General features: G+C 47.0%; 1 protein-coding gene across 1 annotated transcript in view; it reads right to left on the bottom strand.

The window, feature by feature from the left end:
* The window catches only part of LOC138510506 (alpha-2-macroglobulin-like), a 1,041,624-nt gene that overhangs the window by 915,664 nt on the left and 100,184 nt on the right, over positions 1-25,776 (bottom strand). The window contains exons 2-3 of the mRNA XM_069626208.1: positions 21,519-21,702; positions 9,924-10,080 (exon numbers count right to left, since the gene is read on the bottom strand). Coding sequence (XP_069482309.1) covers positions 9,924-10,080; positions 21,519-21,702 — 341 coding nt within the window. The remainder of the gene's footprint in view (positions 1-9,923; positions 10,081-21,518; positions 21,703-25,776) is intronic.

Here is a 25,776-nt window from a genome sequence, read left to right as displayed (position 1 = left end):
TCCTGCCTTCTTGGAGGGGAGCGTTGTCCTTTGTGGGCAAATGCGATCTAGTTACTTCCCTGATGCCGGCCCGCTTTGAGTCCTTCAGGTAGGTCTTATTGCTGTTGTATATTATTGTTATTCTTGCATGCCTTTCTTGGTTTAATAAATGTCTCTTTCTCTTCCTTAGGTGCGTGGAAGTCCAGTGTGATGCATTGGCTGAATTGGGTCTCGCCGGTAAATGATGGCGTATAAAGAGTGCTATGATGCGGTAAGTAGGCGCTATGCGCAGCACTATGATGCCTTGCCTTTGCTAACCTGTTGTCTTTTCTTTCCCATAGATCGCGGTGCTCACCCGGTGTGTGAAATCCCGAGGCGATGCTGGTTGAGGGGCGACTTGCAAGGTAAGCTTTTCGGCACAATTCGTTAAGTTGTAAAGTTTCTAATATCTTGTTGCTTCCTTTTTTTGCAGATCTGTCGGTCCGGCAGAAGCGCTGATTCTAGGAAGTTGTTTGCAGGAGCTGTGGGCAGCTAGCGATGAAGATTAGAGGTAAGCTGCTGCTGGTAACGATGTTCTTTTGTCTCCTTACAGATGCTGTTCTTCCGAGTTTCGCGGGTACAGCTGAACACGATGAGCGTCACGTTGCAAGATTGCAAAGTAACGCGAAGCGTGTTATCCAAGTTGGGTGTGGTTTAAATAGCTTCAAGAAAGTAGTCCAGGTAAAGTAGTTCCTAGTCTACCACACCCAAAACACTATACCGCAAAGCTTGCTTCCAAGGAGCCAAGCTATGTGGATGCCTCCATGTTGGCTGGCACTTGAAATACAGTAGTTCCCTAAACACAAGTCTTTATCAAGAATGAGCCTGGCGCCTAAGGCGCCAGGACTGGCCCCAAGAGGGCCTAGGCAAAGGATGCCTCAATTCATTGGAGACCCGAGCCAAGACCCCTCCTGGCCAATTAGCTTGCCAGGGGGGTTTCTGGATGTGGTTCGTGACAGCAGTCACATAATTTGTTTAGACGATTTTGTGAGCCTAGGAGGAGTAACTCTGTTTTTTCATCATTTAAGCAAAGGCCAAGCTGGGCCATCCAAGCCTGAATGGTTTGATAGATTTTATTTAGTGATTTTGAGTCAGTGTCATATGTACCTGTAATAGGGATAAGTATTTGGGTATCGTCTGCATAGTTAGTGTAGGTGATACCCAAGTCATTGAGAAGGTCGAATAGAGGCATGGTAAAGATAGTGTAGAGTGTAGGGGAGACGCAGGAGCCTTGAGGAACTCCACAGGTGACTGGAGCTGTCAATGCTGCTGCAATAGCGGAAAATACCCTTGTTGTTCTGTTAGTCAGGAAGGACTATGTCCAGAGTATAGCTTTGGTTGAAAAGTGAGTCGCTGAGGAGAGGTGTTTGCAAAGTATGCTGTGGTTGACTAAATCAAAAGCATCTGAGATGTCCAACAGGAGGAGGAGCGCTAGGTTGCTGTTACCTTTAATCTCATCCATTTGTATTTTTAAATCCAGGAGGGCTGTTTCAGTGCCATGCCCTGGACGGTATTCTGATTGGCAAAGGTATTAGATTCCAGATGGTTTTGGATTTGCAGATAAGCTGCTCTGTCCAATATTTTAAGGAGGAAATGTACTGTTGTGATAGGGCAGTAGTTTGTAGGGATGTAAGGCTCTAAAGTAGGTTTCTTCAGTAAGGGGATGACCCACGCATCTTTGAGGTTGGTTGGAACTGTGCTTGTTTCGAATGAGGCATTGATCAAGGTTGTGATGAATGGGGTAAGTTCGGCCATGCAGTCTTTAATGAGTGAGGCCGGGCAGATGTCACCTTGACATCTGGAAGGCTTAAGGCTTGTGATAATTTTCAAGAATTCTATTGTTGTGACTGGGGCAAATGCAAGTTGTGTGTTGGCATTCTGGGGTGTGTGTTTGTAAAGTCCTGCTGAGTTCAGCTGGGTGTTAAGTTATTCCTTTATGATTCGATTTTCATTTGTAGTAGAGCGATTTTGTCAAGGAGTGCTTTTTGTATATCTGTGCACCAGGCAGTGTCTTTAAGACACCCATCTTGGGGTGGCATTGGTGATTCAAGTTGTTGTAAAATGGTGAAGAGCTCCTTAGTGCCGGAGTTGGATTTGGCAATTCTCTCACTATAAGTAGCACTTTTGGTTTGGAGGATGGCGTGTTTATAATTTTTAGAGGCAACAGTAAAGAATACTTTGTTTGATTCTGTGGGGGATTTTTTACAGTTGGATTCAGCGGTTCTCTTAGTGCTGGACATCGTTTTGAGGTTTGGGGTGTACCAGGAGTTTAGATGGGCTAGAGGTTTAGGTTTGCGCATGCTCAGAGGCGCTTCTTTGTCAATGGCGGCTAGGAGAGTTTGATTATTTAACTGGTGAAGGGGTCACAAGAAGAATTAATCAGGTATCCAGTAATGGAGTACATCAAAAGTAGTAGATTCTCTGCTGTGATGTTGCAAGTATTTCTGGATAGGGCGGGTGGTGCCTGGGGAGGGCTAGTATCTGTACAAGAGTTCTTTGGGATGGTGAAGGAGATGACGTGATGGTCGGACCAAGGGCATGACGTGTTAGAGTGGAAGTTGGTATTGCAGCTTTGGTCTGCCAGCCAGTCAAGGGTGCAACCTTTGATGTGAGTGGGGTTGATGATAGCCTAATGCTTCCATAGTGTCGGCGAGGGTGAGTGCATTGCCATCGGTTGTGTCAGGATTAGCAGCCTCACCAGGGTCATCACTCAATTCAGTCAGCTCCCCCTCGTCCTCACCTGTCTCACTGGAGCTGGTCCATATGTCCTCGTCTCTTCTTCTCCCTCGTGTGCTCTGTTTTTGTGGAAGAAATATGGTCTCCCTCAGAGGGAAGCCACTATGCCTGCCTGGTTAGAAAGGGCGGGCTAGTGGCCCCTTCCCTGAGGAAGCCTGCAAGAGGAAAAAGCCCAGACCGGCTAAAAAAACTCTTGTATACAGGGTTCTGATGGTCAGGTGTCGGGCGCGTGAGAAATCCAAGTCCTTCCAATGAAAGTTTGAGACCCAACCGCAGAGCAGTAGACAGTTGTTAGCAGGAAGTCCACTTTGCACAAATCCAACCGGAGACAACTCGGTACCCCCACGGGAACGGGACAGTCCAAAGGAGAGAAGCCGGGTACCAGAGAGAGTCGGGAAAAGCCAAGTATATGCAGCTGGAACAAAGGAGCAGCACCGCAGAGAGGACCGCTGGCCATAGACAGACAAGGTAAGCAATACAAGGATAGCAGCACAGAGGAGCCGCACTGACTAAGAAACGGGAAACAGAGAAGAATAACAGGAGCGGAAGGGGAGTACAGAGGAAGCTCAGAGGAGTGCCGTGTGAGAACGTCGATCGGAGGGAGGGCCAGAGGGAAAGCAAAGGCAAACTGAGCAGGCAGGGCTCAGAGAGCACCAGAAAGTAGAAAACTAAGCATCTCACCCAAAAGTGGGAATCCAAGGGGTTGCAACGTGCTGACCGCCGGATGCCGACTGGCTAAATCCACAGAAGAGATATCGTAGTTCTGAGCAGTCCGGAGTTGAGATGGAGTGGGTGTTGGCCGTAGATACAATAGAACGGGCTAATTCCTGTAGCCGAATTAGTAGGATTGTTATATGAATACTTCCCGGTAGGCAAGAGAGTCACCCAATTATCCTGTTGGAAGTTAGTAAAACAGCATAGGTACTGTTCTAAGGTGGCATTGAGTCGTTCCGTTTGCCTTTTGGTCTGGGGATGGAAACCTGACGAAAAGGCTCTTTCAATTCCAAGACGCTCACATAAGGCTTTCCAAACTCTAGAGGTATATTGACTACCGCAATTGGAGATGATCTTGACGGGCAAACCATAAAGGTGAAAGACATCTCTGGCGAAGATCGCGACCATACCAGCGGCTGAAGGAACCCCAGGAAGAGGAGAGAAGTGAGCCATCTTGCTGAAGGAATCTACGGTGACCATGATACAGGTGCGTCCTTCAGAAGGAAGGAGATCCACTATGAAATTTGTTGTGAGATGGCTCGAGGGTCTAGGAGGAACCGGTTCCTGTTCGAGCAAACCCACCGGTCTCTGAGTGCGATGTTTACTTTGATTACAAGCCGCGCACTAAGATCGAGAAGATGAGAATCAGTGCGGCCTAGAGGGAAGGTTACATTTCTTTTCTTGCCTGCAATGCATATTTATTATAATTATAATTGTTCTTTTATAACGCGCTTAATACCAGAGATCGGCAATCGAACCTGTGGTGCACTGCGTTGTATTGCTTCCAAGACAAACGTGCTGCACCTAAGCTTTCCCCCCCTAGCAATACTTTCCTGTATGCAGATGGGATGGCTGTGTGGACTTGACAGAATTGAGATATTGGCATAGGAAGAGAGGGGAGCTGATGCCCACAGTGCATCTTCGGTTGCCGGGGGACATGACCTTCCTGCTGCCTTGTGTGATATAGTAGCACTGGTAATTGCAGTTCATTACTGTTGGTTTGAAAGTTACATTTCTTTAGGGAGGTGTATGGACGAGGAACAGGTAGGTGTTTAGGCTATGTTTCCCTATCCCTGAATCTCAATGGGGAAGGTGTGGGTTGGGCGGTGCAGGCGCAGGTACTGAACCTGATTCTGTGAAATGTTTATCTCTGTGATCATACACAGATTCGACAGTGGAATCCTAGAAATACAGAAGGCTCTTAAAGCCATGGCCCAGATAAAAAGCTCTAGTGCACTACTACATACCTTTCTATATCAAAACATGAATTTGGCCATGTTCCAAGAGACCGAAATAGTGAAAGCTGATAGTCCAAGGTTGTACCTCAGGGATTTCCCATGTATATTCTACACTTCTGCTCCAGTTAAAGGGGCAGGAGTGTTCATTCTATATCATTAAGTGGTCTCATGATAGTCCCAGATTCCCTAATCCACAGGAACATTTGATATCTGTTTCGTAATGGGAAGAGAGATGATATGCAAATGACGCTGGGCTCAGCAAAGATATTGTGACAAAGTCCCCTGCCTGTATATGGGGACTTCTAGTGGGGTGACTGTGGGGCCAGACTCCCCCTGAAGCTAGCAGATGATGGGCCAAGATGTGGGCAGGGGAGGATCTCCTGGTCTTCCCAACTTACTCCATACCTCAAGGCAGGGGATGATCAAAGAATACCTAAGAACCAAGGATACTCGGTCTCCAAATTTCCAAAGGAACTTGTCACCTTCAGCCTTAACCCATGGGCATTCTAAAGTACTGTGTCTTTAGGTCAGCTGGTGGTGAGGGCACCAGTTTCCAGCAAGCAGAATGGAAGAGAAACCCTAGACTAGGCATTGAAGAAACCCTACTGAGTCCTATGTGACTTGTTTAGTGAGCCTGTGTAGGAATCACTGGCTTTGCTTATAGCACTTGTGCGGACCCGCTGCCCAAATTTCAAAGTTCCACCACAGCATTTACTAATACTTGCTCATTGAGAGTACAGCTATCATAACATCTCACTTGCTTCAGTGATCCACAAACCGAAAAAATGCAAGGGTTGAAGCAATGCCAAATTCAAAGGTGCTTTCCCCACAATATACTTTTCATTAAATACCTGTAAATATTACACAGATCTCCAGGCTCACCAGAGCCATGAACTGAGAACCTGAATGGGGACTCAGGCATATGAATACTTGGTACAGCCCCCAATTCCTAAGCCACCGCCCGGTGAATCAATTGCAACCTACCTAGCAGAGAGTGACTCAGCCAAGGGTGGACAGCTACATGAGTAAGGCGACATGGTGGCAGCCTCCACTTCGAATCCTGTGGCGGGGCAGACTGCCTTTCATCCTTCCGAGGTCAATACATCAAGGACCTTTCAAAATGATGAAGCAATAACACTCGTTATTACAGCTCTTAGAGAATGGCCAATATAAACCAAGGGAGTCCTTCCAGAGGGTGTGAGTGTTTGGAGGAGCGGAAGATAGGAGTTTGGAGGATAAAGCAGGAGCTTGGAGGATAAGGTCGGATAAAGAGATTGGATGGTGTTGGAGGTGGCAGGGGCAGATAGGTTACCAGAAGGTTGTTGGAAATCATCAGAAGAAGACGGGTTGGGAACCTCACACGGTGGAAGAAGGATAAAAAACATGTGGCTAATGAGAGAGCAGCAAAGAAGTTCAAGAAGGAAACAAGTGGGCATACATGGCCCCAGACAAAGGGTTGGGGTAAGGACACAATGTGAAGGGCTAAGCCGACGGCAGGAGGAGGAATGAGCATTCAGTATGGCGGAGAGCAAAATCAGAGAAGGAGGAGGTTGGAGGTGATGAGGGTTGGAGTCAGGACTCTCAGCAACAGACGTGTCAGAGACCCTCACTGCAACACAGAAGGAAGGAAGAAATAATTCAGAAATGCCTTGAGCCTGTGACTGGAAATTGAGTCAGGAAAATACCCACTACCCTTATAAACCTGTGTCTAAGAACGGAGCCAGGCGAGGTACTTGAGAGTGCCACCAAAGAAGGGTGTGGCAATCCCTTAAGCATGACACCCGGGATCAAAGAACAGCTGTATTACTATTTACATGTGGTGGAAGAGACTGGGCAACTCCAGTTGGCCAAGAGTTACCATCTTGAGACTGTAAATGAGGGAAGTTCCCCAGTCATTGTGAACTGTTCCAAGAAGTCTTAAACTGGTAACATTTTGGGGAGATACCAAATCTTGTTTTTTTCTAGGAAGAAACCTGTTTTGTGTTAATAAATGATAAACAAAATCAATGTGTTTAATGCACACCTACATTTAGAATATAAGCACTAATATAAATAATAATGGTAATAAACCAATGTGGGTGCAGGGGAAGATAAAACAACCCTGACACGAGGTAATGGCAAATACAACAGTGGTGTCCTAAGAATCGGAACTCCCGTCCCCTTGCACACCTATATGCTGCAATAACAGTCAACAGTTCAAATATATGGTAAATACTGATTGCAGAGATGGTGTTTCAGGATGAAATTCACAACGCAGACTTAAGATGCTCGTAAACAGCTTCTTTATATTTTAATTGTAAGACACTCAACACTTTTCGGGTTGTCAACCCCTTCTTCGGGAGAAAAAATACAGCTGTAAATACAAATGAAATGCCAATACACTCAATGGTTCATGATGCCTTCATACATAATAAATTCACAAACATTATTTCACATTACGATCACAATCTACCAGACCTGATCTCCATCTCGCGTGTAAAGTCAGAGATATCCCGAAATTCAAAACAATACCAAAGAGTCATGCAGCTAGAACACAAAGTTTGTGTAAATACAGAGGAGTAGCCGCAAGAGACACTGCGTGAATATTCAAGGAGAAAGACTATCAACTTGTGTGTCCTAGGGTCGAGCATAGCCTACCTATTGAAATGAGTCACAGGAAGCAAGATGTCCTATCCATCTTCCATTCACTAAACCAAAGAAGAACCGGTATGTAATTGGGGTAAGAATTATGATAAATCCTAGTCTGCTGTATGGAGTAGTAACCGGTGAAAAACGTATCTCACTTACACCACACAGTAATGACCAACTCATCGAGTTCTTAGGTAAAGGATAACTGCCCCAGGTGAGTAAATCCAATGTGTACTGCCTTAAATTCACTACGTGTAGTGCAGACACCCAATGTAATACAGCTTTTCCTTTTCCAATATCAGATACCCATTGGTAACTGATATTGGCTGCACTGTATGCTATCTTTTTCAGAGCTATGACACTTGTGTGCACAACACGGAGTGAATGTTTTGGGAAAAGCGTGCATTGCCCCTAGGGATCTGTTCCTTCCATTCAGCACTGACACCCATTGCAAGCCCATAGCTGATGAGGCCCAACAAGGCTGAAACACGTGTATGGGGTTGCTTTTGGTACTCTTGTTCAGAGAGGAATTGCCATAGCATTTCGGTGCTGGACTGCCCATGTGGGCGGGACAAAGACTGATATGCAAATGGGTATTTCCCATCTGTGAAAGGCACAGTGAGCAAAAAGCGTGTGCTGCAAACTCTCACCTCAGAACAGGTTATCATGCCTTGTTGTTTCTGGAGAGGAGCGCCAGCTACCTTTTTTGAAATATTTGAAAGGAACTTGGGGTTGGTCACCCTGAGTTACCTGGGGGCAACCAGACGTGGACTCCCTGCTCACTGTGCTCAGAGAGGCAAAGCTTCACCTCACTGATGAGGCCCAACAAGGCTGAAACACGTGTATGGGGTTGCTTTTGGTACTCTTGTTCAGAGAGGAATTGCCATAGCATTTCGGTGCTGGACTGCCCATGTGGGCGGGACAAAGACTGATATGCAAATGGATATTTCCCATCTGTGAAAGGCACAGTGAGCAAAAAGCGTGTGCTGCAAACTCTCACCTCAGAACAGGTTATCATGCCTTGTTGTTTCTGGAAAGGAGCGCCAGCTACCTTTTTTGAAATATTTGAAAGGAACTTGGGGTTGGTCACCCAGAGTTACCTGGGGGCAACCAGACGTGGACTCCCTGCTCACTGTGCTCAGAGAGGCAAAGCTTCACCTCACTGATGAGGCCCAACAAGGCTGAAACACGTGTATGGGGTTGCTTTTGGTACTCTTGTTCAGAGAGGAATTGCCATAGCATTTTGGTGCTGGACTGCCCATGTGGGCGGGACAAAGACTGATATGCAAATGGATATTTCCCATCTGTGAAAGGCACAGTGAGCAAAAAGCGTGTGCTGCAAACTCTCACCTCAGAACAGGTTATCATGCCTTGTTGTTTCTGGAGAGGAGTGCCAGCTACCTTTTTTGAAATAAGCCCATAGCTGACACCTGCTAGACACCTAACAACCCTTTTATAAATGGAAATAGGTGGATTGTATGTGCCTAGGAGACTTATTTATTGATAATTGACATGCCTCCTTTCAGGAAAGTGAAGGCAGATCTGTGATGGATGTGGGCGAGACAATGAGGGACTGGGTCTATGGCATTGGGTCATACACCAGTCAGGGAAGGCTGGGGCATCTACACCACTTAAACTTTGGAAATGTCCAGATTACCAAAGCGTCTGATAGTTGTAAAGAAACAAATACAAACAATTAGAAATGCAATAATCAACCCAAGAGGGAGGAATGGATGCAGGACATGTTATGTCTCTCTACTGGAGAGAAGATCATTCAATCTAAAAGGAACAGGCTGGAAATCTATAAACGGGTTTGGGTGCCACTGAAAGAGCTGTATGTGTATTCAGCGACTGAAAGTGGTACATTCCATTATGGGACCGGGCCGTTTTATGTATTTTTCTACAGAACGGGAGTTGTATAGAAGAGGATATTATTGGATGCAGTTTGGTATTGCATATAGTTTAATGAATATTGAACACGGGTTGTAACTAATGTTCCTGAAATATCTTCGTTGTTAATGTGTTCCACTATATCTAGGATTTTATGTAGACTTTTGTACTAATCTTAAATAAAATAATAATTCCTTAACTATAGCTCGCTGAGAGTGGAGGGGCCATTCCCATAGTATCACCCCGAAATAATGAGGACACATTCCCCGATTCCCACAACATCAACATTTTTTAAATCGAATTTAAACACAGTTCATCGAAAAATAGGGGGGGTTGGGTTGGTGTATTAATTAAGGTGGGGGGTGTGGAGGGGGATTCGCAGCCCCCCCCCGGATTTACTTCAATGAACGGTGTTAAAATTCAACAACAACAAAAAATCGATGTTTTTGGACTCACAGTAAAATATTCGTTTTGACGTAGATCATTCCCCATAGTCATGACAATGCCCAAGTCCATGTATTGTATTACCTTAAATAAAGAGAGGGGGCCTGAGATTCAGGAAACTGGCTAATTATTGAAACCTCAGTCCGCAGTGGACACCACCTCGACACAACAGGTTTCAAGATCACAAGGGATTTTCCTCAGTTTTGTTATGGCACTTTTTTGTCGGTGCAGGTTTTACTTTCCCTTGCCTCTTACCCGTCTGTCCTGGTTTGTAGATGTGTTTGTCTGTCTGCACAAACACCAGGTTTTTCAGGGGCTGTAGAAGGACAGACCTCTTTCCCCGGAATTCCAGACTGTCCCCTTTGCCATGGAGGGTGATGTACGCCACTTCAGATGCTCCCTGGTTCGCAACCTGAGAAACAGAAACAGAGGAAGGGCACCATAAACGCTTGTGTGGTTCAATTATAGGTATTGAATTGAATTGATATTTTATTTCTATTGCACTCGTACACAAGTGTTTCAGAGCGCGACAAGGCAAGGGAGGGGAACAGGGGAGAACAAAACAGCGATCTAACTAGGCCCAGTGACATTGAGAACCCGCAAGTGCATAGGAGAGGGAGAGGGGAAAAGTGCATGCAAGGGAGAGAAGTGGAAAGTGCGGAGCAAAGGTGAAACAGATAAATAATAATCAATTAATAAATAAATAATAAAGGCAACAAACAGTGGTAGTACAGCCAGCAAGTGGCAAGTGCTGGGTTTAAGGCAGCAGACAGGGTAGGTCTGATAAGTTCAGGAAGAAAAAAGGGGTCATTGTATGGGAACAGATCCAGACCCCAGTGCAAGGGGTGGCCCGGAGGCAGTGCAGGAGGCTGGCAGGGTGAGCAGATACCTGGGCCCGGAGAACAGGGTGACCAGGTGCACAGTGCAGAGAGAGAACAGATCAACAGGGGAGAGGGTGGGGGGGGGCAAAGGCAGTAGAAAAGAGGAAGGTTTTGAGGTGCTTCCGGAACTGGAGATGGTTCTCCTCAAGTTTTAGAGTGGCAGGGAGGCTGTTCCAGAGGGAGGCCCCAGCCAAAGACATAGATCTACCCCCAGCTTGTTTCTTTGAAAAATGACTGACCCATTTGGAGTTAGAGGTAGAGGAGCGAAGAGCTCGAGAGGGAAGGTATTCGCGGAGGAATAGCTGAAGGTATTTTGGACCCAGGCCCCAGAAAGCCTTGTGGACAATCCAGAGGGTTTTTAATTTAACCCTTGCATCCACTGGGAGCCAATGGAGAGATTTCAGAGCTGGAGAGATACGATCCGAGGGCTTGAGGCCAAGGACAAGTCTCGCAGTCCTGTTCTGGATTAGTTGCAGAGGGCGGAGAGTAGAGGCACGTAGATTTAGGAAGAGGCCGTTACAATAGTCCAACCTAGAGAGAACCAGAGCTTAGGAGACAGTGAGCTTCTGGGAAAAGAAGAGGAAAGGCAAAGTACCTCTGAGGAGGTGCAGTAGGAAGTTTGACTTTTTAGCGACATCAGAGATGTGGGCAGAGAAGGAAAGTGTGGAGTCAAAGATGACCCAGAGGTTATTTGCCTTGCAGGTGGGGCTAGGAGGAGGGCCAAGGGAGGCTGGCAAGATAGTGAGGGGAAAGGATGGTGAAGGTGTGCGATGAGGAGGATCTCTGTTTGCTGGCATTCAGACAAAGATCGTTGGCGGCACACCAATCTTGAATGGCAGTTAGGCAATCAGAGATGAGAGAGGGAGAGGAGGTGGCCGAGGGCAGCCTGAAAATGAGTGAGTGTCTTCAGCGTAGCACTGGAAATTTGAGCAGGAAATGGCAATGCATTGGGCGAGAGTTGCCAGGTATTGGTTGAAAAGCCAGGGTGAGAGGTTAGACCCCTGGGGAACCCCAAAGGTAGAGGGAGATAGATGATAGGAAGGACCCCAGTTGGACCAGGGAGGGTCAATCAGAGAGGAAAGAGGTCAGCCAGGCGATACCCAGGTTATCACAGAGACAGTTGAGCAGGATGGTATGGTGGACCATGTCGAAGGCAGAAAAGGAATCAAGTAGGATGAGGACACAGGGAATGTTAGAGTCAAGGTTGAAGAGCAGATCTTCACAGATGTTCAGGAGATCAGTTTCCGTGCTTCTGGCAGCTCTGAAGCCAGACTGGTGGTCATGGAGACAGTCAACAGAATCCGAATAAAGGTTAAGCTGAGAGATGGCCAGCTTTTCCAGGAGTTTTCCCAGAAAGGGAGTAATGTAAATTGGGCAATAGTTAGCCAGACAAGAAGGATCAGCTGTGGATTTCTTGAGAAGAGGATGCACAAGGGAGTGCTTTAGAGGGGAGGGGAAGAATCCTGAGGCAAAGGAGTGGTTGCAAAAATCGGCAAGGGCTGGAGCGAGGGTAACAATGTGGTCCTTGATGGTTTTAGAGGAACAGGGATGAACTAGTTTGGACAAGGCTTTCATAGATCGGACATGTCTAGCGTCCTCATCAGGGGAGAAAAGAGGAAAGGACGAGAAGGAGGGTGGCTGAAGGAGGGTCAGCAAGCACAAATGGAGAGGGCAGAGGAAGATTAGGAGAGGAGAGGGAGGGTAGGATGTCCTGGGTTTTTGAGATGAAGTGAGAGGCAAGGGCGTTGCAAAGAGCCTGGGAGGCAACAGGAAGGGTAGAGACTGCAGCAGGGTTGGCTAGCTCCTTGCAGATTTTAAACAGTTTGGCTGAGTTGTTAGGTGCCGCAGACACACAGGCTTGAATGTGGACTCTCTTCTTGGTGCGGAAAGAGAGTTGGTTTTGCCTTTGGAGCAGACGACAGGCCAGTTTGTCAGAAGATGAACAGGAAGCCCTCCATTTCCTCTCAGCCGCCCTACACTTAGGTTTAAGTGTAGCTAGGTCAAAGTCATACCAGGAATTGCACTTGGCTTTGGACTTCAAACGGATCCTCATGACAGGGGCAAGAGCATCAAGAGTATCAGAGATAGAAGAGTAGAGCTTGGAAAGGGCTGTGTCAGGATGTGAGTCAAGAGGTGGAGGGGGGCAGAGAAGGTGGCAGCAAAAGCCTCAACTGACACACGCTTCATGGCCCAGAGGTCTGGGAAGGTAGGTGGCAATGTTGGGGTAGGCTTGGCTTGGGGGGAAGAGGGAGAGGTACAACTATTATTTTAGATAATGGTAAACATATCATGATGAGAGACATAGGTCAGCATTTCCATCTATTGGAAAAGATTGAACATGTAATGATCATATAGTAAATTGCATATTACATAGTATGAAATGTATATTTTATGTAGGAAACAAGGATATTGTATGGTAAAGGAATGAGATCATACACTAAACATTTTTATGTTATTGAATGAAAAAATAAACCAGTGAGACCATTATTTTCTCAGATGTTTATGCCCACTACTGAAAACAGAATTGTATATGTTGAAAGTGGCAAACTATATGCTGAAAACTATTTTCTAAGTATTCGAATCGTTATGTGGCATTGTAACATTTATATATATATATATATATATATATATATATATATATACATATATATATATATATATATATATATATATATATATATATATTGTTCTGAAAAGCACATGTTAACAGTTAAACCCAAAAACATGTATTCAGAATGAAACTGTTATACTGAAGAGAGTCAGACCAATGACCCTATTGCTTCTTTTTAAGTGACCCCTTCACTCTACTTCCTGGGGCTCATTGCTAAGTCTGCAGACAAGAGTTCATTTCCGGTTTCCACAGAGCAGCAAACATAAAGACCAGGGTTGCTATGCCGTTGTCTATGTTAAGTAGGCAGTTATTGATCAAAGTTGCTTTCATCATCTTTTATGACCCAAGTGTGCATTATTGCCATGGTTGGTAAATGCTGATCATGTTTAGAAAAGCTAACAAAACTGCATACATATTCCTACCTATGTGTCGCTCCTTTATTGCTTTCTCTTTCCATGTCATGGCCGCCTTCATTTTGGACATGTTTTTGATGCCTCCGTTTTCGGACTAATATAGTTCCATTTGTCCAATGCACTTTAACCAATGTCAAAAAGATCTTCCTTTTGCCTGTCCCTCCAAATTTGGCTGAACATGGCGCTGCAGTGTCGACAAATATATTTCTTCTCTCTTTTTTGTGAGGGGTGTACTTTAACTCTGGAGTTTCATAGCTGCCAAATGCATAAGTTAGCCACTGGGCTGAAGCCACTGTAAATTGCAAGGTTTGTAATGCCCAATGTAATAGACATGTAGGGTGTTCATGTGCAGGAAAAGCTGAGATGGATGAAGCTCTGGGATCACGTTTTCCCTATACTGGCCTCAAGCAGTGGTGCTGGGCTGTGGTTATGGAGGACTGGGGGGAGGGCAGAATAGCGGCATCTGGGCACTCTACACAGGCGGCCATTTGAAGCATCTCTTGGCATTCAACTTTAGGTCATTGACAACTAATTCCCCAAACGTTCAATTTCTTTTAGCAACATTGCTAATGACGTTTAAAAATGAATGTCTACAAAATGTACTGTAAGGAACAAAATGCTCTATTGATTTTAAGCCAATTGGATAGCAATTCTATGTCAAGACCTGAGGCTCGGATTATGCTTTCTCTTAATTTTACTTCTCGAGCAGCTTTCAAACAATACCACTTGTGTCAGAGTCTTTGGTAGTCCAGGATATTATTAGTCCATGAAAGGACATGCGAACAAACTAGCCAATCCACATTGACCCATAAACACTGCTGATATCTTGAACACCCCTCTTTCTTTGTTGCTCGAGCAGCGAGTTAAGTATAATCTTCATTGTTAATTTTACGATTGTGTTGTGTAGCTTGTATTACACAGTGCTTATCAGTCACAATGAGGGCAGCGCGCACAGCATTCACCAGATCATGACGGAGCTTATCTGCATAGGGAGTATATCACTATTGTTCATTGTGGTCGCGATAGGACTAGCGCTCCGGTGACCACAACAGCACAGGCTGGGAACCAGGGGGCATTGCGGTCACGGAAGAGATTGAAGTGCAACAAGAACGTGGTTAGTTCCCGCTCTTCAGATCTACTTCCGTGACCATTGAGGAGAGCGTGAACCGGACACAGAGGAGAGATATGAGCGGTATGCTCAGATACAAAAACAACAGGCATGAGCGGTTTGTGCATAGCACGACCAGAGAGTGAGAGAAGCTCTCAGTTGAAAGTGAAACTTGTGCGAAGTGCGCACAGCGCCCCTGCTGGTCTTGAGAGCCTCTGCAGCTCCTATTATGTCACGGGCACAGTCCCTGGTAGAACCTGATGCTGAATGATCAGCTTCTGGACTCACTGCATATAGACTCAAACAAAATAAGGAACCTGGTACAGTCTTGATCACCCAAGTAGTGACAATATTTGTACAACAAAAATAGGATCAAGACCTAAAGTAAGAGACAGAATTCACTACGAAAATTATCACATATGTCATCTTGGGTTATTTGTAATACAAATCGTGTATTTGCTTTCTACAAAATATGTTAGCACCATAAAAACACATTCTACTTATACAAATACACGCACCACCATCTACATACCACATTCATGCTCACTAGCACAACCAACCAATATCTCCAAACTCCTGTTAACATACCAGGGTTATCTATGCTGAAATGTATTCCTATTTAACAACACACAAAACAGAATTGTTCATGTGTGTCTATTGCTTCCCAAACAAAAGTAGTCAACATGTGTTTCCGCTAGGATATATGAGCCGTTCACTATGGCCCTTTGCTGCTCCAGCCTTCTTTGGGGCATCTGTTAGAGCCTAGCTCTGTGTTAAACAAGGCGTCCCGTGATCGTTGGTTACCTGTTTTCCCTGGAGAGCGCAGAGATGTGGCTGCCAGTCTGCCAATGATTCCTACAGGGGTTGAACAAGCAACGCAGGGTGTTTATCCAACTCCCTCCTGGCAGTATCCAACAGGACGGGGCTGGACCGGCTCCCAACGCCACGGGACAGCACTAATCTGATTTGCGTGGCGTCATGACAGGGCAAGCACTGACAGAGAAGACCAGTTGAAGTCCAATAACAACAGAGGTCGTCAAAGTTGCTGGTCGAGGTTTGGTCCAGAAGGTGGTTGTCAGAGTAGCTGGTCGAGGTTAGGTGCAGATGATGAAGTCCCAAGGAACAAAGTACCAGCAGGGCAATGACAAGAGACAGGGCAGCAAGAAAAGAGTGAACCCCAAGGGGAAAAAGAGGAATCCCAAGGGATGGGAACCCAGGACAAGACCCCTACAGACCCTGGGACCCCTGTGTCCTCATCTTACTTGATCTCTCTTCTGCCTTTGACACGGTCAACCATGCTATCCTACTCAACCGTCTCCGTAATAACCTGGGTATCACTGATCAGGCCCTGGCTTGGCTGACCTCCTTCCTCTCCGATCGACCCTCCCAGGTCCAACTTGGGTCCTTCCTCTCCTCTATCTCTACCTGTGGTGTTCCCAGGGGCCTAACCTCTCTCCCTGGCTGTTCAACCAATACCTGGCCTTTCTTGCCCACAGCATTGCCGCTCTCTGCCCCAACTTCCAGTGCTATGCGGATGACACTCAGCACATTTTCAGGCTCCCTTCAGCCATCTCCTCTTCTTCTGTCATCTCTGACTGTCTGTCCGCCATCCAGGAGTGGTGTGCCGCCAATGATCTCTGCCTGAATGCCAGTAAGACTGAGATTCTTCTCATCGGCACACCTGCTCCCTCCTTTCCTGTGACTCTCTGGTCGGCCTCTCTTGGCCCTCCTCCTACTCCCACCTGTGAGGCTAAAAGCCTCGGGGTCATCTTCAAGCTGCACCTACTCCAAGGTATTCTTCCTTTCCCCTCCTTTCCCCAGAAGCTCACTGTCTCCAGAGCTCTGGTTCTCTCTAGGCTGGACTATTGCAACATCCTCTTTCTAAATCTGCCTGCCTTTACTCTCCGCCCTCTGCAACTCATCCAAAACAGGACTGCGAGACTTCCGCGGCCTCAAGCCCAGGGATCGTATCTCTCCAAGACTGAAATCTCTGCACTGGCTCCCAGTGGCGGCGCGGATTAAGTTAAAAACCCTCTGCATTGTCCACAAGGTCTTGTGGGGCTTGGGACCTCAATACCTTCAACTCTCTCTTCCTAAATATCTTCCTTCCCGAGCTCTTCGCTCATCCGCCTCCAACTCCCTCAGGGTTGGTCGCTTCTCCAAGCAGCGAGTTGGTGGCAGATCACTTTTTTATGCTGGGTCCTCCCTCTGGAACAGCCTCCCTGCCTCTCTGAAACTTGAGGAGAACCATCTCCGGTTCCGGAAGCACCTCAAGACCTTCCTCTTTGCTTCTGCTGTCTCTCTTCCTCTCCCCTGCTGATCACCTGGCTGAATCTGAAACTGCTCTGGTTACCTGGCTACCCTCTGATCTCGGGCCCAGGTTGCACCCCTGCCAGTTGCACACCTGCACTGCCCCCCTGGCAACCCTTGCACTCGGGGACTGCTGCTGTATCTCTACAGCCCCTACTAGCACTTGATACCTGATGTCTGCACTTACCCTTGCACTTGCCACCAGCTGGCTGCACTTTTATGTATTGTCTCTATTTATTTTTCTGTTATCTTATGTATTGCACTGCCCCCTTCCCTTATCCCCTGCTTTCCTGCACTTGATCCTCTTCCCCCCTCCCCTGCACTTGCGCGATCTCAATGTCACTGGCCTAGTAGGATCGTTGTCTCTGTCTTCCCTCTGTTTCCCCTCCCTTGTCTCGTCGCGCCTTGAAACACTTGTGTATAGGCATGGTATAAATGCCTTATCATATCATATCATATCATATCATATCATATTATATTATATCATACCAAGAACCCAAGGCAAATGGAGGTAAAGGGAAGGCAGGAGGGAGAATCTAGCAAGAATAAGGGCAGCCAAGGATGGAAGAACTGGGAGAGCAGGACCAAGCAGGCTAGGTGACCCAGGAGCGAGAAACACAATCAGGAATCCTGACCACGTTGAGACGCGGTGATTCCCTGCCTTCGAAACCCAGAAATAGCCTGGGAACCGGAACAAGGCTTGGGACGCAAGCCCGGGTCTCCATGCGTTCTGCGCATGCGCGGAGGGCCATGCGCAGATGGCCGCGCATGCGCAGGCCCGCGACAATGGCTGCGCCCAGGGAGCCGGGAACCCGGACCGGAGGAATCCGACGAAGACGCCAGCAGGCATAGAGCCTCCAGGACGGGACCCGCCGGACCCGAGGACATGGCATGACACCCTGTTCCACTGTGTTTACAAATGTAGGTACTCATAGTACTTCTATAAAAAAACATATAACTTTATGTTACAATTCTGTCTCAACTACTTAGTTCACATGAAGAATTAATCATCTGAACAATTTATCATAGCAGAAGTGCATCAATCCTCTGCATATATACATATACTAAATTTGGACGGGAAGCAGGTTAAAGACTCCTGTATTGACATTTACATTTTCATTATCACCCCCCTTTCAATATCAGGCATGAGCTCCTCCAGTGATGAAAGGAAGGCTAGCGGCTAGCATTAGCCAGAAGAGAATTCACCCCGGCATGGGGGTAGTGTTACAGAAAGCTTTGGAAGCGACCCTGGAACATGGTTCCCAGCCGATAACACTGATGGAGGATTGGCTAAAGTTTTCCCAGAGCTTGGAAGAGCTCAAAGGGATAAGAGAGCAGAGGAGAGAGAAAGGGGGGAGAAAAACAGCCCCCAGGGTACAGGGAGCACAGACTGTGCCTGGCATGCCACAGAAAAAGAGGAGTGGCAAGAGAAAGATGGTGAGATCCAGCATAAGATCTAACAGGTGGCGACACAGGTCATCCAGTAGCTCAGACGAGGGGGATGACAAGTGGCAAGATGAGTACACAGAGGATAAGGTAGCTTCGAAATCATAAGAAAAAAGCTCCAAAGAAAAGGAAGGTCGCTAAAGAAGAAGAAGAGGGGGGTGATTTTGGCCCAGACACATTAATCCATCCTCGCTCTTCAGAATGGGAACCGCCTAAGAAAAGAGCAGCTTATTTTAAAAAGCACTCTAGGGCACCTATTGTAAATTGTAATTGGTTATTTATAATGCACTTAATACCAAGAGGTTTCTAAGCATGGACCCGGGGATCGAACCTGTGTTACGATGCCCCTGCGCTATCCTCCTGTGACCTATGGTGAAGGAGGTCAGAAATAGGCTAAAGGCGGAATGCCCAAGGCTGCATCTCCCTGAGGGGATCGCTGACACTCAAGAAATCGACGTTATAAATTGTCACTTTCATGGGGAAGTACGTGAAAGATGTGAGGAAAGGCCTGGACAGGCCCTGGTGATCTTTCCAGGACAAGATGTTGGGCATTGTTGACCCGCTCACAGAGATACTTCAGATGGCTGAGGGGGCCTGTGAGAAAAACGAGGCAGCAGATCCGGTGGTGTTAGCCAGATGGGCACAAAGAGCCATTTGCATGTTGGGAAATGCCAACCGGTAATTGAAAGTAGAGTAACATGGGGACTAGATTGGGATGGGATCTCAAAAAAGATAATACTTGATAGTATCTTGTAGTTAAACATACCCCACACCCATTATGTGCTGAGTACTTTAGAAATTCCGAGTAATCTAGAAGAGCATCCACCAGGCCAATCAATTGTGTTCAAATCCCTATCTATTTACATCAATGTTTAATTGCAGCCCTTGGGGCAAGCAGGTGCCTTGTCTCTAAAAGAAAGGTGGTGGAATTAAAGCATCCTATTTACTTTAGGCATGGTGCGTTTCCATACAAATATCCCTCAATAAGTGTGCTAACTCTGTGGCAAGAGTCACATTACAAAACGGTGAGATCAATGATGTCAACCATGAGACTTTATTAGTACTTCTAAGCACAGTGCTAATCAATAATTATTTCAGATTTGTGATGATTTATCACAAACAGGTTTCTGGTACTGCCATGGGTGCCATGCTCACATCTATTTATACAAAACTTTTCATGCAAGGATTTGAGTCGGAAAAAGTTTTACAACCTCATGAATGGACAGTGTGAGGTGGGTTCTATATTGTTTGTTCGGATAAATTAGCTCAAATCCGATTTGTTCACAATTTATTTTTAAACACATTTCCTCCAGGGATTGCCTGTGAGCCATTAGGGAGTGGATCTGCAGTCACTCTCTGAAACATAACTAAATAAAAAGCCTTTCATTGTGGGTGATGAGGTGACCAGTGGAAACTCCCTGAGTGTTAGGGACCTGGGGTTTCATCCTAATTCTTCCCTTTTGTTTGCGCTGCAGATTTAAGCAGTTGCCAGGTCCTTGTACTGTATTTTAAAGGAGGTCTTTCTGCTTCTTTGTTGCTCGCCTTCCTCTTTCCATCTGACTTTGAAGCTTTCTTCTTGAGCATCACCATGCCATCTCAACATGATGTTTGCAGTTTCATTTATTTATCTTCACCTGATTATGTATTAGATCAATTACAGTTGATTCTGAATGCAACATCAAGGCTGGTCGTGGGAGCCCATCCACAGGACCACACATCGCGCTACCTTGCAGCTCTTCATTGGGTCCCTATCAGGGAAGGTGCTAGAATCTAAATCGCTAAGCATTTCCCATTGTGCGTGATATTGTGGCAGCCTATACTTGGAACCCTTTTCATGCTATGTGCTTCTCTTATCTTCGTCACATGATCTTCCCTTCAATAAAGCGCCTGTTTTAATCCCCTGCTTATAGAACACTCGTCTGCTATTAGACTCATGGCCAAACATTTATCATTCCATCACACCTTGGAAACTGGGCCATTCCCTCACTATTATCCGGTTCCAAGTCTCCGCCCTCTGTCTCTAGCCCAAAGTCACGCTACAGCATAACAATGCCTATGTCCACGTCAACACTCACCATGCTTCTCTAACCAATCCCTCATGCACGCCTCTGAGGTGGGTGTGCAGCTTGTCTACTGAAAGGGCGGCATGAAAATGATGTTATGCATGCACAAGTTCATCTGGGCACAGTTTGGGTTTTGACGACTTGCAAATTAATTTTCGACCTTACTAAGAACTGGCATCTGGTTCACGTCAGAACCTCCATGTTTCAACTGCCCTACCAAACCCTCAGTGACAACTACTGAGGCTTCTTGGGCCTGCATTTTTGACCTTGGAAAATAGTTCACTGCAAGATAAGTACTGCACTGATCCTCCTCCAATAATTCAACTGGATTTGACCATGTTCAGGATTTCTTTCACTGGCAACTAAAGTCTATATCACTATAGTCAGCGGGCTATTGGCCAATCTTCATGCGCTCTGTACTGTAGATTTACAAATAAATCACGGCAATTAAATGGAGATGTAACCTATGATTCTCATTCCGTGAAAGATAAATCACTGAGCTACATATGCATAGCGCACATCACCAAGTAGCTCCCTCAGCTGTTAATATGCAAGACTATGACCCTCATTAGGAGCAAGACGGTCCAGAAACAATGACAGGAATGACTCTGGACTGGCTCACTCTGACTTTGCGGGTAGGGGCAGGGAACTACCATCAGGCCTGACCTGCCGGAGTTCATGCCCCTAATAGCAAAGAATTGCCCCTATCACTGGCACTGCTACTTCCGGTGCCGATAAATGGGGCAAGGACATTCCATGGAGTCCTATTGGACTCCATGGAATGGCAATTTACCGCTGTTGCTGCCACCCGTAATATCCCCGTAACACTGTGATATCGGGTGCTGGTAACGGTAAGGCGAGTCTGCCAGTAACCCGCTGGTAGCACTGGCGGGTTACCTACCGGCAGACTCGTAATGAGAGCCTATATATTTTGCCCTTTAACACAAGTATTGCTCCTTTGCTAGGTACAGACTTCCTAACTACCTATGAGTACACATGCTTCCAAGGTCATGCTCACCTGAAACGGTGTGCACTGGAACGCGTTGGGGTCTTTGATGACCTTCTGTATGAGAGTGGCATTTCCCGCCTCGGACTCCAGTACCACGCTCAATGAAATGGTCTCATTGAGGTTGAGGAACACAACGCAGGCCTGTTCCGATGTCCCACCATGGAGCACCGTGGGCACCAACAGCATGAACTTCCTGAATCAAGAGCAGGGAGGTAAGAGAAATACATCAGAGTGCAGGAACTGTGGAAAACAAGCGCTGGTAACAGACAAATGGATTGGGAGTCACAGGATGAGAGAAAACAACTGCACAGAGAAGGAGGGAAATCACTGATCAAAATATCACACAAAGACAGACAAAAGTCTGTCAAAACACTGTCAGTAAAACACAGGGAAGCATGCACAGACACACCAAAGTGGAAGCACAAAGGAAGATAATGTACAGATCAGAGATCAGGAACACCTCAAACACAAGACTATGTAGTGGAGAACAAGAGAATATGTACAGACTAGCCCACAGAAAATGCCCCCAACAAATAAGAACGTGAAACAGTTCATAACATCCAACTGTTGCAGTCACAGAGTTTGTATTAAATGCATTGGGTTTGATTTTTCGATTTGTTTAGCACTGATCTTTTCTGTGACTATCAATTTAGCGAGGCAAAATATTTTAAAAAACATTGAACGCTGCAAGACAATTCGCATAAAAAAGTATCGCCCAAATGTCAACATCAAAGCGCAAAATAGATAATGCGTTAGAATATTATGTGGAACGAAACTTGGGTGAAACTATGTCAACATGGTTAGAGCAGATGCCAACACAGCTACACAGCGTAATGTCACTTAAAAATGAAAAGATTCTCAAAATACCTACTTTTTGGGAGATGAATCAGACAGCCACTCTGGGCCTGATTCTGAGCTTGTGATACGAAGTGTGTGGAAATATAGATTCTCGCCTGCAGTTTCCAGCACCATCATTCTTTGGTGGGTGGAAAAATTAGAGGGGAGATGTCGTGCTTTACAGCAGCAAAAGTTGCTAAAAAAAACGTTGTGGGGGAAACATGTGCTCCAGTAACATTGGGCCTCATCACGACTTTGGCGGTAACCCTTAAAATCGGCGGTACCGCTATTAGCACCGATTTTACGGGTCTGTCGGATCACGAGTCGAAATACCGCGGGCGCCATTACAGCCGGTGCAAGTACAGCCGGCTGTACAAGCGCCGACCATAACAGCGCCAGGAACCATTCGCGCTAAAACATCAGCAATCACGAGTCCGGCGTAGGCGCTATTAGCGCCAGAAAAGCAGCGGATAATCTGCCGAAAATACCTCCAGCAGAAAGCTGGAGGTAACAGAACACAGGCCACAGCAATAAGGGCCCAGGTGGAACCATTGCAAATCAGAGGCCTACAAAGGAGCCACCCATGCACAACACACCCTCCCCAACACCATTCCACCAGTAGGAGCAGGGAGGAGACAGCAATAAGGGCCCAGGTGAAACCAATGCAAATCAGAGGCCTACAAAGGACCCACCCATGCACAACACACCCTCCCCAACACCATTACACCAGCAGGAGCAGGGAGGAGACAGCAATAAGGGCCCAGGAGGAACCAATGCAAATCAGAGGCCTACAAAGGAGCCACCCATGCACAACACACCCTCCCCAACACCATGCTGCCATTTGGAGCCGGGAGCCTTGATGTTGACTTCTACCTGCTGCGCCTGGAGCTACAGAGGCCAGCCAACCAGGCCAGGGCCCTAGGAGTGCAGGGGGCAGTGGGGATGAGGAGAAGGAGGAGGAGAGCAGCACCAGCAAGGCGGCCAGCCATCCCCAGGGTCAGGCCAACACCATGGGCCCTGACTGATGGTCAATTGGTGACAGAATATCGGCTGGACAGGGCAACCATCACCCAGTTGCTGGACACAATCCAGGGTGACATTGGCAGCCGCATAGCCACCAGCACGGCAGTACCTCCCCTAGTGAAGCTCGTGTCTGTGCTTCAATTTCTTGGGACTGGCAGCTGCCAACATACCGTTGCCATGATGCATGGAATGGCCCAGTCCACATTCAGTGCCATGCTGGGACAGGTGCTTGATGCACTGTTGAATCATGTGAACGAACAGATTGCATTGCCAGCCACACAGGCACAGGTGCACCAGCTCAAGGGTCAACTCTATGCCATTGCCCAATTCCCGAATGTAATAGCAGCCCTGGACTGCACACATGTGGCACTCGTACCACCCCAGGCACATGAGGCTGTCTACAGAAACCGTAAACAGTACCATTCCCTCAACGTGCAGATGACATGTGGTCCTGACCTCACCTTCAGCCACTGCTGTGCCCGCTACCCAGGATCCACCCACGACTCCATGGTCCTGCGCAACAGTACCCTGCCGGCGTACATGGAAAGGCACTGAGGCCAAAACACATGGCTACTGAGTGAGTACAAATGTATACCATAAAGCATGTCAATCCACAACTGATGGTGCCTGTCACAGAATCCATTATTCCCAATAGGCAGCAGCATTACTGCAGCATTCACATTCAAGCACCTTGCACGATAAACCTTGGACATGTCCAACACAGCAGAACACACCCATGCAAGATGTAAGACATGTGGCGGCACAGTGATATATGGAAGCCCCACCACAATAAAGCCTCCTGTGTGAGTAGCACCATGGCTCCCAACACTGACACAGTACAGAAATCCCACCCTGGCCATCCGACAGTAATGAAATTCCAAACCATAAGCTGGCACATCCACAAATGCACCACACATAAGTAGGCTGAGTAATGACAATGTACATCCCACGAACACTGTCCCCAAAATGGCCAGGGAAATGCATGGAGAACAGTACAGAATAGTGACGACCAGCAAATGCAACTGTAGCCAAATGGATTTGCAATGACACATGAGGCAGCCACTTCTGTCATGCAGAAGTAGATGGAAGGGCCCCCTTATCTTTCGACAAGTGAATGAGTACTGTTACATACAGAAACATAGGCGTCCCGAGTGGAGAGTACCCCATTGATTCAATCGTGCCTGTAGGACAGCACACTCCACAATGTCATAGGGCAAATGACAAATAATGCAAAATCACACTGATGACAGAGCTCTGTACACCCACTGGACTTACCTTGTCCCCATACCGGCTTTCTCTCTCCTGCAGGTGATTCTGGATATCCCCAGTACATGTGGCTCATGACCCCTGTGCGTCACCCACACACGGTGGCGGAGCGGGCATACAACCTTGGCCATGCCCGTACACGGATCTGTGCGGAGAGGGCATTTGGACTGCTTAAGGCACGCTTCCGGTGCCTCGACCGCACGGGAGGGGCAATGATGTATGCACCAGAAAAAGTTGGCAAAATTGTACTGACATGTGCCATGCTGCACAACATCTGCTGTCGCAGAAATGTGCCACTGCCCCCTGATGCTCATGTGCAGCCACCTGAGGATGGTAGTGAGGGCGATGAAGTGCCAGAAGGTGTTGAACATGCACAAAGGATTGGGCTGAGGGAGGGGAGGTTGGAAAGACAGGGATTGATAGATGGATTCTTTTAGAAATGGGTAATGGGTAAATTGGATATATGTCACTTCAACATTAAATTGCATTAGTAACAATCACTACTGTCCATGCATTGTGATTTTTCTAACATGATTTATTTTCCGTCCGACAAACCCCCCTCCTGTAAACACCCAGCACACAATCCCCCCTCCCCACCAGTAAACACCCAGCACACAATCCCCCCCAGTAAACACCCAGCATACAATCCCCCCTGCCCCCAGTGAACTACCCCCAACTGTGCAAATAGGCACATGTGTCTTATCAGGGCACCAACAACGATGCCATGCACCACTAGGATGGTTGTGGGTGCTTTCCTTTTCTGGGCCCCTCTGGTGAGCGTGCCCTTAGGTGGTGCATGGACCTGCACCTAGGAGATGGCTCGAGGGAACCCTCTGTGGGTGTGGTCGATGTCGAAGGGACTGAAGGGGCGGCCATCATGTGCTGTCGCATGAGGTTGTTTCCCTCCCTTGTTTGCTCAGCAAGTGCTGAGACTGCCTCCGTCAACTCCCTCACTCGTTGCCCGAAGCCTGTCAGGGCAGCGTTACATTGTTCAAAGACTCTGCGTGTGTGCGCATTGTCCCGCGCTATGTATTTGCACCCATGCCGTATAGATGCACTGACAGCCTTGATGTGCCGGCTCTGCACCTTGGCCATTGATTCCACCCTGGCCTGTTTGGCCTCAATAATGTCGAGTAGGCCC

This window comes from Ambystoma mexicanum, chromosome 6p (genome assembly GCF_040938575.1).
Source record: "Ambystoma mexicanum isolate Mex_15411 chromosome 6p, UKY_AmexF1_1, whole genome shotgun sequence".
Taxonomy (NCBI): Eukaryota; Metazoa; Chordata; class Amphibia; order Caudata; family Ambystomatidae; genus Ambystoma; species Ambystoma mexicanum.
The sequence above is the reverse complement of the archived record's forward strand: the minus strand, read 5'-3'. Positions and strand labels throughout refer to the sequence as shown.